At 36.5% G+C, this 13,239-nt stretch overlaps 1 protein-coding gene across 9 annotated transcripts in view; it reads right to left on the bottom strand.

Annotated features, from left to right (window-relative positions):
* The window catches only part of CCNT2 (cyclin T2), a 48,464-nt gene continuing 35,225 nt past the window's right edge, over positions 1 to 13,239 (bottom strand). For 5 of the 9 annotated variants that reach the window (XM_057550929.1, XM_007192035.2, XM_057550931.1 and 2 more), the window contains 4 exons: positions 11,474 to 11,519; positions 9,653 to 9,816; positions 4,716 to 4,786; positions 1 to 4,212 (listed from right to left, as the gene is read on the bottom strand). In XM_057550929.1, coding sequence (XP_057406912.1) covers positions 2,785 to 4,212; positions 4,716 to 4,786; positions 9,653 to 9,816; positions 11,474 to 11,519 — 1,709 coding nt within the window. In that variant the 3' untranslated portion in view covers positions 1 to 2,784. Of the gene's footprint in view, positions 4,213 to 4,715; positions 4,787 to 9,652; positions 9,817 to 11,473; positions 11,520 to 11,639; positions 11,734 to 13,239 lie in introns of those variants that run through there. The other 4 variants (XM_057550930.1, XM_007192040.3, XM_007192044.2 and 1 more) reach the window with 3 other exon arrangements.

The following is a 13,239-nucleotide window of genomic DNA, read 5'->3' as shown; positions in this document are numbered from 1 at the left end:
GACGTTTAAAGATAATGCTTTTTAATAGTTCAAATATTTTTAAAAATCTCATCAAAAATGTATCACCTTAACAGTACTTTGCACATGTGGAATTTCATACCTAAATTTGATACTATTTTGGTTTATTTATGGCTACTTACAAGAAGACTCAGTAATAATGTCCATTCATTGGAGTCTTTTTCTTTGGTTGAGCCTATTGGGACCAGGCTGATGAACTACTTTATGCAAATGAGATGGTTAAATTCATGGCAATATGAATTATAAGGGTTCTCATTTAATGGAAACGAAACCTAAAAGAAATTCCATATTTTATCCCCATTGTGGTTTACGGAAGCTAATATCCTGTTCAGAGGTTGAAGAGTTTGAATAGCTCACACAATCCTGTAAAAATTACAACTGGCTGCCCTTTAATAAATAAAGTCATTGTAAAGAATTACATTTACAGAGTGAAAAGTGAATACATAGCATTTCAAATTCAATTTTGGAAGTACTAATAAGTACTGACCCATAACAATATACACTAGCTACCTTTTTAACTGTCCATCATTAGCACCAATAAAGATTCAACAAAATTACCTTTATTCTCACATCTCAAAACAATTCTGCAAATTCTTAGTGAAGTATAGTCACAGACCTTAAATATTCACATTGTTTTCTATGTCATACTGAAAATAAGTTCACTACTTTTCTGCATATTCTTTACAAAATCTTATTAAAATTCCTGGTATTATCAACCCAATTATACAGTAGCACAACCACCCTACGTCGTTTCACATGATAGCTCCTTAGAGGTTTCACATCTAAATTACCAAGAACAAAACCCTTCCCTCCCTCATCTTGCACTCATCTTAATTCTATACTAGTCCTTGGATTATGTACCACTGTAAAAGTATAACTGTATCAAAATTACCATGTTTATGGATACAATAATATGCCATACAGAGTAACAAAGTTACATGTGATGACAAAGATTACTAAAGTTATGCCAGACAAGAACAAAGTTAGGACATGCTAGCTAGGCAAAGTCCCTAGAAAGAGGATCCTAGTATCCTAAGTTCAAATAACATTGACAAAATAATGAACAATTATCTTAAAAAAAAAATTATAAAGCTACTGGCAGATCAGGTAATTGCTAAATAAGAGTAGAGCACGAGATTAAACTCTCTAATATTTACAACTGCAACATACTTGAGTAAAATTACAATTGTGCACATATCAGTGGCTTTGTAACAAAAATAATTCATATACATAGAGGAAAAATTAAGACAGTTTTCAATTCAACAGAAGTTGAATTCAACCTATCTCAAAGATACTCAACAGCCCAAAGATTTACCACAGAATTGAAGATTAGCTGATAAACCAGAGCCACGTTACCGGCATTTAAGACAAATTTTAAACAAGTTAAAGTCTATCATTTGTTCCGAAGTCAGAAGACTGTGCAAACTTGACTTCAACAGGAATATACTGAGATGTGCAAACAAATGTAAAACCTCCACTAGCTGTTTACCTGGAGGCTTACCTTTTTTTTTTTCTCAGTGAGCTTCCTGTTAACAACCATAAGCTATAAATACAGGTACAATGCACAGTCAATGATCTTTTTGTTTTATTTATTGTTAGAATATAAAAGAACTGAAGAGCAATAAGTTTAATTTTGTTTTTATACGGAAGACTGCATTTACCTGAAAAAGAAATACGGCATCACACACAAACGCGCTTCAGGGGAGAAGTATGTTTCAGAACACGGTGTCCTTCTGAACGCTGAAGGACAAGCGATTCCTGTTTACTGTTCAGATACGTAGTGTTCAAGTTCTCTATTTAAGAAAAAGACTTACTAATTCTTTACTAATGTAAGTTTTTGTGAATTTAGTTTTCAAATCACAGTCATCTACATAACCATTATTAACAGCTCTGTGTTTATAGTACTGCAACAAGCCAACAAACACTTAAATGCACTTCACATCAAGAGTATGTAAACTTTATTTTTTCCTCTTCAAGCCTTCAGAAAATTAGGGGCTATTTCAGCAGCCAATCTGGTCAGAACCTCTGAAGGCAGAATCAGTGCCTCACAGTGTAAATGACCATCTGTGGCACTGCATACCCATCTGGTAGTGAAGTGTCCCCCTTCAGTGGCTTCCAGTAAGGCCTAGAGTTTAAGGTTAACATGAAAAAGTGCCACCTTTGTTTTAGATTAGTGATGGACTCTGACAAGATAAAATAAAGTTATTCTGTATATTGTTATACTTACAAGCAGCTCCAATCCTGAGTATTTATGGTAATATCTAAACATACAAAAATGTATGTACATTTTTCTCCACTTTCTTGTAAACAGTTGTCAGTATACTGTTTTATCCCTTTATCATTGAAACATGCAAATCATACATACGAGTATAAATACACAAAAGAAAACAATTTACACTCATTCAAAAGCCAAGCAACAACAAAAAATAGCTACAGTATTCAAATTATAAATAAACAAATGCTGGAGGCATCTTATATTCCTAGAAGCAGCCAGCCATTCACCCTAATGTTCTTAGCTGCAATTGTAGAAATACTGAGTTTTGCACCTTCCATGCTTTTACAGTATTTATAACACTATCATATGTGGAGATAAAGACTTGTTTACTATAATCTCTTCTTTTCAGAATGAAGAATAAAGCAGCACTTACAAATATTGAAGCAGTGGCAGTAACAGCAGGTGTTACCACTGCTAGATCAGGAGGAAGTTTTCCATTCTAACCATTTTTAAATTAAAAAAGGAAAGGAAAAGTGGACCTAAACAAGTGATCACATGTTCATTCCTTGGGCACTTAGCAGCGAGTCCAGCATGTCGAATGTGTCTTTGTAGTCCATATGCTGGCTGTGTGCACTGAACTCGTGATTGACCTCAGGACCGTTGGTCTCCACTGGCTTCTTGTCCAGTTTCACGAGGGTGCTGAGATGTCCGTAGCCCACCTGGTATGTGACAGGGGGAGGAGGGGGTAAGGGATGGTTAAAAACAGAGTTGTGAGAGGATACATACTGCTTAACAGAGGAGGAAGAACTAGATGAACTACCTGAACTTTTGGAACTTTTGCTCATTTTGGAGTGATGGTTGTGAGAGGCATCACTGATATGCAGCTTCTTCCTTGAAGAGCTGGAACTAGAGGAAATGCCATCACTGCTCAGGCCAACAGGACTCCTCAGCACAGGGGGTGGTACCCCCTCAGCACTGTGCTTGCTGCCACCACTGCCGCTGCCACTGTGCGAGTGGGAGTACTTGTGACCACCGGGGTGGTGGCGGCTGGCAGGGTGCTCCTTGAGCTTCTCCTTGTGGTCCCTGCTAACATGCGGGCTTGAATGCTTGCTCTTCCCACTGCCTTCATCAGAAGAGCTGTGTCTTTCTGAGGAAGAAACTTTTATCTTCATTTTCAGTTCTTCTTTACTGACACTTTTATCAGTGGGTGGTATTGGAATCCGTAATTTCAGCGATCCACTCTTTTCCTTCTTATCTGCCATATATTTGTCAGGTTTTTCAGCATTTGCAATGGGAATTTTCATTTTAATGGGAGAGGTTACAGAACTGCTGCTGGCTGCCTGGGACTGTGCATGTTTGTGTTGCTGTTCTACCTGGGCAGCTATATAATGATCCCTTGCATCCAGATCAAGGGTTTCTAGCTTACGTTTTTCTCTATATTTATCTAAAGACATTTTCTGAGGAATTACTCCAGGAGTAGCAGAAATTGGCCCATGGTGTTTACTGCTTCCTGCTTTATGAGTATAATCTTGCTTAATAGAAGAATGGTCAGAAATTTTGTCAGGTCTGTGATGTAATCCTGAATGCAGTGATACAGAAGGTCCCTGCTGGAAGTTGATGCTGTACTGGCTACCAGACAAAGATGTCTCCTGCTTCTGTGAATACATCTGTTCTGTCCTTGCCGACTCTTGATGCTGAGGCCATTCTTGGTGTGATGACAAACCGTATGAGGTACTTGGCATTCCTGTTGCTAGCACTGACAAATTATCAGACGCATGGCTGTCTTGAACAGAAATATTTCCTGAATTTAGAGGTACTGGTGCAGGGAATGTTGATGTGGATGGTTTCTGAAAACTTGGGTTGGTAGGCACACCAGTAACACTATCTACTAAAATGGAATTCTGGACCAAGGATGAACCAAGAAGTGGTGTTTCTGATACTTGTCCATCTACTTTTGGTTTCTTAGCCGCCTGATTAGCCTATTTAAATAAAACACAGAAGAAGCAATGACAGCAAAGGAATTTAATACAAATTTCTTTGCTTATAAAAATTCTATATTAAATACATGGAAATAAAATCACCTGGGGTTTCACTTTATGTTGCCAGTAAATACATATCTTATTTAGAGGCATAAAAAGGATATAAATAGTTGAAAGCACTGGTTTTAAATTAGATGCAGACTAAATCCTAGCCCAGCATTTGAGAAAGGAATTTAACTCGTCTAAGCTTTAATTTTCCTGTTTGTAAAGTGAGGAGACTATTTCCACGGTAATCACTATGAGAATTAAATAAGGAATTTATAAAGTATTAATAGCAAAGTCTACTGGGCACCACAGTTGAATAAATTATGAGTGTATGTAGCTTACGATACACTGTAATTACTTACAAATACTGGAAATAAGAATATTTAACCACAAAAATTCAAACGGATTAGCTATGTAGTTAACAAATTGATGTTCTAAAAACCCGCCAATTCTCTTACCCTCCAGTTTCGAATCCTCTTCAACCTACTAGGCGTTTTCTCCAATATTTGTAGAAACTCATGTGTTAGCTCTAAAGATAAAATTCAAATTTAAAACTTAGAAGGTGCCTTTAGATTTAGAATTCTCTCAAGTGGGCAATATTAGAAAGAAAGCTGAAGAGTTCATCTACTTCACTATCACCCTCCTAATTCAACCATCAGCACATACAGAAGTAGACACAGCTCTGAACTGGTATTTTCAAAGATGAATCTTAAAAAAACTTGTTTTAATTAAACAAAACAAAACAAAACAAAACACTCCTCCCACACCCCCTTGATTTTACATGCTTACTTAGAATCTCTGGAAAATTTAGTCACATTTAAAAAATTCCTTCCAAATGGAAAATCTCTATTAGGCAAACATCATAGTAATAATTGTGATGGGCAAGATCCATCAGTAGATTCTTTAAAATCAGTGGGCAAAAGTTTAAGGAAAAAGAGAATATTTGTATAATCCCATCATACTGTCCTCAAGATATTTATTAATTATAAAGAGAAAATTAGTAACTTTGTGACTTTAACTAAATGATCATGATTATCATTACCAGCAATACGACATATCAACATGATACCCCATGATAAAATGCACAGTAGGATACAACCCACTTCTGTGGTATTCTTGCCAAAAACGCGTAACTTCACTCTAATAATGGGAAAACATCAGACAAACTCCAATTGAGGAACATTTTATAAAGTAACTGACCATTCTTCTTCAAAGTGTCAAGGACATGAAAGAAAAGGAAAGATTGAAAAACTATCACAGATTGGAAGAGATTAAAGGGGCATGCCAACTAAATGGAACATGGGATTCTAGAATAAAAAAACTGGGGAAATTTGAGTAAAATCTGTAGTTAACAGTATTATACCAATGTTAACTTCTTGGTTTTGATAATCATGTTATTATTATAGAAGATGTTAACATTAGAGAAACTGGGTGCAGGGTATAATAGTACAGAATCTGTACTATTTCACAATTTCTTTAGATTTAAAACTATTTCCAAGTTAAATGAAAAAAATTCCTTTTCCTATACCCATAACTTCCTAGCAATCAACACTAGTAACATTATCAGTAAATCACCTTGGTCATATTTTTACAATTTTTTTCCTAAAATTTAGGATTACAATGAGATGACCCACTTTTCCAAAATGGTGTGGTTATGATGAATTATAGTTTTTGACTCCGAAATAGTGTCATTAATAAAGTTATCGGCCACTCTCAATACAAATAATAATATTAGTCAAATGAATTACAATGTCACGTAGTATTATTATTATTATTATTATTATTTTTTTTTCCCAATAGAAATGGCTTCAGAACTGCTCCCAGTTTTATTAGGGTGTGTCGAACTGACATTTGGTGGTGATTGTGTAGTTTTTTTAAAAAAATTAATTAATTAATTTATTTTTGGCTGTGTTGGGTCTTCGTTCCTGTGCTAGGGCTTTCTCTAGTTGCGGCGAGCGGGGGCCACTCTTCATCGCGGGGCGTGGGCCTCTCACTGTCGCGGCCTCTCTCGTTGCGGAGCACAGGCTCCAGACGCGCAGGCTCAGTAATTGTGGCTCACGGGCTTAGTCGCTCCGCGGCATGTGGGATCCTCCCAGAACAGGGCTCGAACCTGTGTCCCCTGCATTGGCAGGCAGACTCTCAACCACTGCGCCACCAGGGAAGCCCACGTAATATTATTAATGCCAATTTAATAGACACTAGATTCATGCAAAAACTCGGCACCATTATATGCTCACAAGCTGTGACAACTAATTCCTGCTAACGTCTCAGGAGCTTTTTGATTCAGTCTGGATGAAAACAATCTAATGTCTGTACTACCATTTCTTCATCTGAAAAAAAAAGACCACTTTTCTACTTGGACACAGCAGTAAATCTAGGAGACACATGCCTTTGGGTCCAAAATTAACAATAAATTGTTTTGACTCAATTTCAGAAAAAATTCAAGTTATAAAAAACACATGAGGGTTTGTTATTAATCATTAAAAAAACCGAAACAACCAAGCCCTGCCCCCCCCCCCCCCCCCCCACCGCCAAACCCTGTTACAGGTAGGCCAAATACAAGCCAACGTTGTTCTGGGGACAGTCATTAAATGAATTATTTTAGTAAACACTGATGCTTCAGACACCATGATAAAATTCAGATACTCTTAATATCTTATACTTTGTTACTTTACTTTTACGGGATCACAATGTGATCCCATAAAAATGTGAGAAAAGGCTGCTACATAATACATTGAAATTTTCAATGTGTTAAGTGTCCAAGATTCCTATTCAGTGGTTCTCCAAATGAATAATGTACTTGAACCTTTTCAGAATAGAAGCAAAGGGATATTTAGGTGCCTCCTGTTGTGTCAAAAAAAGACTTCACCTATTGATACAATTTAAGAGCAGGATAAAAGGCAGATTACTCGCTTTTTGTGAGCTTTATTTTAGCATCATATATACAAACTATTTTTATTAAGTTTATGCCTATTTTATCTTATCTATTGACTGCTAAAATAAGACGGTGGCATAGGTAACCTAATTTCAAGTCACAGATGGAAAAAAAAAAAGCCCCCACTAGTTTTTTATTTTTAATTTTTATTATTATTTAAAAAATTTTTTTTACTGGAGTATAGTTGCTTTACAATGTTTTTTTTTGCCCACACCTCGCAGCATGCAGAACTTCCCCAACCAGGGATCGAACCCGCATCCCCTGCAATGGAAGCGTGGAGCCCTAACCACTGGACCTCCAGGGAAGCACCCCCCCCCCCACTAGTTTTTAGAAGATGTTATTTCAACTCACTGAAGATTTCCTACCACTCTGAATAACCTTTAAAAAAACCTCTGGCAATGTAAGGAAAAGAGGATAATCATGCGGCAGTAATACAGCATGAGGTATATAATCCAGGAGAAATTTTTCAGGGAGGAAAAAAAAAACCCAACAAAATCAAGAGACCTAACAAAGAGCATATTTTACCACAAGGGTAGGCAAACTATCACCAGTGGGCCAAATATGACCTGCATCCTGTTTTTGTAAATAAAAGTTTTACTGGAACACAGCCACTTATTTTACAGGCTGCGTATGGCTGCTTTCCAGCTGTGGTGGCAGAGTTGTCTAGGTGCATAGATAGTATAGCCCACAAACCCTAAAATAGTTACTATCTGGCCCTTCACAGAAAAGGGAGCAGACCCTTAAAGAAATTTCTGTCTTAAAGAAGCATCTCAGATATTAATGGAAAACCACATTCCAAAGCCATAGGGGTCTCTCACTTTATATAACGGAAGTCATGTAAATCCAGTTTTCAAACTAGCTTCAATTTTGTAAAGGAAATCGGGGAAAGCCACAAAAAGAAGCAGAAAACCTAACATACCAGTTTAGATTTACGTATATATTAGGTAAGAAATGTTATCTATCTCCTTTCTGAAATCTAGAGTGCCTGGTTAAAATGTCTTAATCCCCAAGAATCCCCTGCCTCTGGCCTGCTTATTTCCCTACCACAAAAACGTCCTATCAGGAGACCTCCAAATTCCAGGTCCATAATGTACAGAACTTACACTCCCAATCTTTGTCAACTCATACATATTAATGCAAGACAACGACACACTTTACCATCAGTGGAACAGAGCAAGGAATATTACCATGAAAATACCTTTAGCTCACTGCTTCACACCTTCTACAGTAAGTTAATACCTGACTTTGTGTTTATACATTTTAAACTCAACAAAATTAGTTTACTTTTTTATTTATTTTTAAAAATTTATTTATTTTATTTATTTTTGGCTGCATCAGGTCTTCGTTGCTGTGCACACGCAGCTTTCTCTAGTTGTGGCGAGTGGGGGTTACTCTTCGTTGTGGTGCGCGGGCTTCTTATTGCAGTGGCTTCTCTTGTTGCGGAGCAGGGGCTCTAGGAGCGCAGGCTTCACTAGTTGCGGCACACGGGCTCAGTAGTTGTGGCGCACGGGCTTAGCTGCTCAACCGCATGTGGGATCTTCCCGGACCAGGGATTGAACCCGTGTCCCCTGCATTGGCAGGCGGATTCTCAACCACTGCGCCACCAGGGAAGCCCAAAATTAGTGTACTTTAAATTAGGTATTCTTGTATTATCAACCTGTAGTACTATAAATCATATTTCTTTGAAAAGTCCTGAAAGGGCTTTAGATATTGAGTGGTGGTTAATATATGCTCATTTTTTTTTCCCCTTTAGGCTAATGAATCCTTATTTTCATCCTGTTCATTTGATCATGTAACTATACTTTTCTCCTTTTAAATAAATTTATTTATTTATTTATTTTTGGCTGTGTTGGGTCTTCATTGTTGTGCGTGGGCTTTCTCTAGTTACGGCAAGCGGGGGCTACTCTTCGTTGCAGTGCGCGGGCTTCTCATTGTGGTGGCTTCTCTTGTGGCAGAGCACGGGCTCTAGGCACGCGGGCTTCAGTAGTTCAGTAGTTGTGGCTCGTGGGCGCTGGAGCACAGGCTCAGTAGTTGTGGCGCACGGGCTTAGCTGCTCCGCGGCATGGGGGATCTTCCCGGACCAGGGCTCGAACCAGCGTCCCCTGCATTGGCAGGTGGGTTCTTAACCACTGTGCCACCAGGGAAGCCCTGATCATGTAACTATACTTTTAAATTGTACTGCCAAATTGTTAAAATGGAATTACGTCTTTAAAGAGTCTTTATCTTTTCAAAATAGATGAAATGATGTCTGGGATTGGCATCAAAATAACTATGGGGGAAGGAGGATGTTGGATTGGCCAGAACTGATAACTTCAATTGAGCATGAGTATGTGGGGACTGAGTATTTTTTCAAACCTATACAAAAGTATTTCAAACCTATACAAAAGTAGATAGGATTTTTAATCCATAATAAAAAGAAAATATTTTAATGTAACAAAAAGATTTATTTTCTCTACTTACCATCTAGTAATTCCAGAGTAACTGTAGGATCCACATATTCCCACCAATGTTTTCCATCAGTTGACACGGGAATCTCCCAATTGGACCATTTGCAAGCCAAATGAATGCATACACATGCTATCACTGTTGGTTTATACTGAAGACAGAAGGTTGTAAGATGCAGACTGTTGTGGAGCAGGTTTGAAATGAAGAGTCATAGAAATTCAGATATGTAAAACAAAGAAAAACATTTACCAATAAGATTAGAGCAAAAACAAAATTATAAAGGTTTTCTTTTTCAAGTCTAGAGTATAAAACCTTATTTTATTAAATTAAAAGTTAACATTATAACACTTTTTATGACTATGGTCAAAAAATTTGAACACTAAAAAACCTATATAGATTATGAACATTTTCACACTCTTACTTCCTAGAGTACATTAGTATTTTATTAACACTACTAATATATTAATATTTCTAAATTTTTTTTTACATCTAAATTAAAAGTATTTTTACCTCTCTATAAAAGGAGAGGAAGACAGTATATTTCAACTAATTACTACATACAAGTAAAACGCTTTAAAATTTCTTTGGTGGTATTTTTGTTTCTTTTGTAATGTCATGGCAAAAAACTAAAGAAAAAGCAGAAGACTGTAAAACTGACAAGGTGATTTCAATAACACATCATAATCAGGGATTACCACTTGATGTGGCTTAACAAACATTAATTCTTAAGTAACTCAGACAACTTAAAACCTATCTAGGTAAAACTATCTTCTTCTCAGCAAAGCCACAGAGGAAACTTACCTTTTGCTGAACAGCTCGAAGGCCCAATGTTGTTAAATACTACAAAAATACTACCTCTCTCCTTCCATGACATGCCAAAGACTGGGCATGTAGCATGTCACAGCTAGCCTTTTCTAACCAAAGTTTTAAATTTAAGTGATTTTTTTTGGCCTTGTTGTTCAGAATTTCTAGGGATAGAGGTTAAATCCCAACAACATATACCTAAGAAAATATATTGGCTTTTGCCAATCCAAAGTTTTAAACAAAACTTAACAGTGTCACAAGAAATTAAGGACCACATAAAGATAGTATGGTCCACTCCTCCCCAATGACTCATTTTAAAAACAAATTTAAATCATTAATATAATCATTCTAGAACAAAATTAATATATTAGATGTTAAAGACTTTTAAAAACTATTCTTCCAGTTCAGTTTCAGAATTGATGAAAATGTCTACTGATCAAGCACAAACCCATACCATTCTTTATATGAACTGAAGAGGAAGTTTTTTTTTTTAAAGTAAAAATTATACTTATGCAAATCAAGGCACTGATAGGACGTGACTACTACTAATCTACTACTGGCGGGTATTATCTGGAAAAAAAACCCAAGTTATATAAATTTTATTTATTAAAAAAGCTTTAATGATTATTTTAAAGTTAAGATTGGATCAATGTGAAATTTTTAAAAATTGTCATTTAACTATAATTGTAAACTAGAAATAGCTTTATACTTACCAAGTTGCTCGAATTTCTACGTTAAGTTTAGCTCTTTGTAATCTTTAGCTGCTATTCAGGCTACCAATTTTAGACTTATGCACTCACAAATCGAGAATATGTCATCAAAAAGCACCACTACACTTCACATTCTGCATTTAACCCCTCTGTGCCAAAAGTCCCTTGTACAATACACCGCAAAGCAGACAGGAAGGTACCACCACAGTAGATGGTCCAGTCTCCTGCTGCAACAAGGGTAAGAGACACATTGAGGGGGCCCTGCATTAAAGGAAGCTATAGTGTGCTACAACAGTGCAACAAAGAGGGTCAGGATAACAACCTGTTGGTAGCCATGAAATAGGATGTCTGTGCCAAATCCTTGCTTGCTGTAAGAAAAGAAAAAAAAAACGAAGACAATACTATCAGCTTTAACATGCTACCATCGAAAAGTTCTCAACACAACAAAAACTTCAAAGATTTGTACACAAAAAGTAAATTTTACTTACTACTTACAAATATCACAAGAGCGCCATCATTTTCTATACTACTGAAAATCTTCAACAACATTCACTCAAATGTTTCTTGCTATCCCCCAAAGATCTGAGAAACAAGCCGATTTGCTTTTAGCTAGCCAGTTACAAGGGCTAAACTTGTTACTAAGTTAAGCATCTAGTCAGCTAAAAGTTGCAATAAAGCATTCTCCTGGATTTAAAAAAAAAAAAAAAAAGAAGAAGAAGAAGAAGAAAAGATTTTGAAGTCTAATACAAAATACAAAGAGTTGCCTGCCAGACTTAATCCTCAGTCATCATATTTAAGTTGGTTTAAGTACTTCCACCAAAAGAAAAAAACAAAAACAAACCCCCAACCCCCAAACTCAGAGAGGACAAACTGCTCAGTTTTTCATCATGCTACTAAGCATCAACAGAGAATAAACAACCTAGAAACATCATAAGGATGTAGATATAGAAAACACCACTGTATTATTTTTAAATTATATAATCCAGTTAACCATAACGTTAGAAAAGATACAAGTACTCTAGAGGGAATCAGGATGCTTCAATACTGGTCCTCAATAGAAAAGCAATTTTTAACAACTAGCTTCTTGAAACACTGAAATTGAAAACAGTTCCCCTCTCCCTTCTTCTGCTTCTTATTCTTCCCAACAGGGATGCTTCTGCTATAGTCTCCCCCTTTTCCCCAGTTACATTCATAATCACTGACATACCTTTCCTCTCTGCTCACCTAGGATCAGTTCACCTCAGCTCACCCCCTCTAACAGGTCTCAAATTCCTTGCCCTCTCCTATTTTTATTTGTGGCACCTGTAATTCCCCGCTGCCCCATGTGGATCATCAACATAAAGGTTTACAAAAGGGATTTGGGTTTAGCAGAGCTGTGCTAAGGAAGAGTATCAAAGCATCAGATGTCTTGGAGGCAGTGTGACTTAAGTATGGCATTCTTTCCTGGTGGGGAGGGAAGGAGAAATCACAGAAATGAAAGGTCCCTGTAAAATGACATCAGCCAATCCTGCAGCAAAGTAGCATAATAACTTTCTCATCTCCAGAGGTCAGGGGCAGGGGAGAACTTCAAAGAACTCAAACCTTTTACCCTCACCCCCACCCACGAAAGAATCAAAACATACAGAAAAGTAAGTAAAAGTAAGTTTAAATTGCTATTGCAGTTTTCACCTCAGAATATGTAAATTCAATAACCCATTAAAAGTCATTGAAACAGAGAAGAATGTAGGGAAAATGTTCTTTTGTTAGCTGAAAGTGGTTTTAGGGGCAAAGGAAAAAAATATACCTAACACGAAAGAACATTTTAAAAGTGGAGTAAGATGCAAATTACAGTTACTTGAAATGTTAGTCAGACAAAATGATGTTAAACACATATGAGAGTCGTACTAAAATTTAAGAATTGGTCACATTTTAAACATTAACAACAACAACAAAATCAGATTTAAATATTTTGCTTTGGATGATATATCAAATTCATAGTTTTTGTAAATGTTTAAATTTTACTATTCAATTTTGCAAAATAAATGGACTTTAATGTCTCTAGCTTCTTTAGATAGGATTTTTAAGAGAAGCTGACTCAAATTCCACAAT

This window comes from Balaenoptera acutorostrata, chromosome 8 (genome assembly GCF_949987535.1).
Source record: "Balaenoptera acutorostrata chromosome 8, mBalAcu1.1, whole genome shotgun sequence".
Taxonomy (NCBI): Eukaryota; Metazoa; Chordata; class Mammalia; order Artiodactyla; family Balaenopteridae; genus Balaenoptera; species Balaenoptera acutorostrata.
Note: the sequence above shows the minus strand (reverse complement) of the source record. Positions and strands in the feature narration are given on the sequence as shown.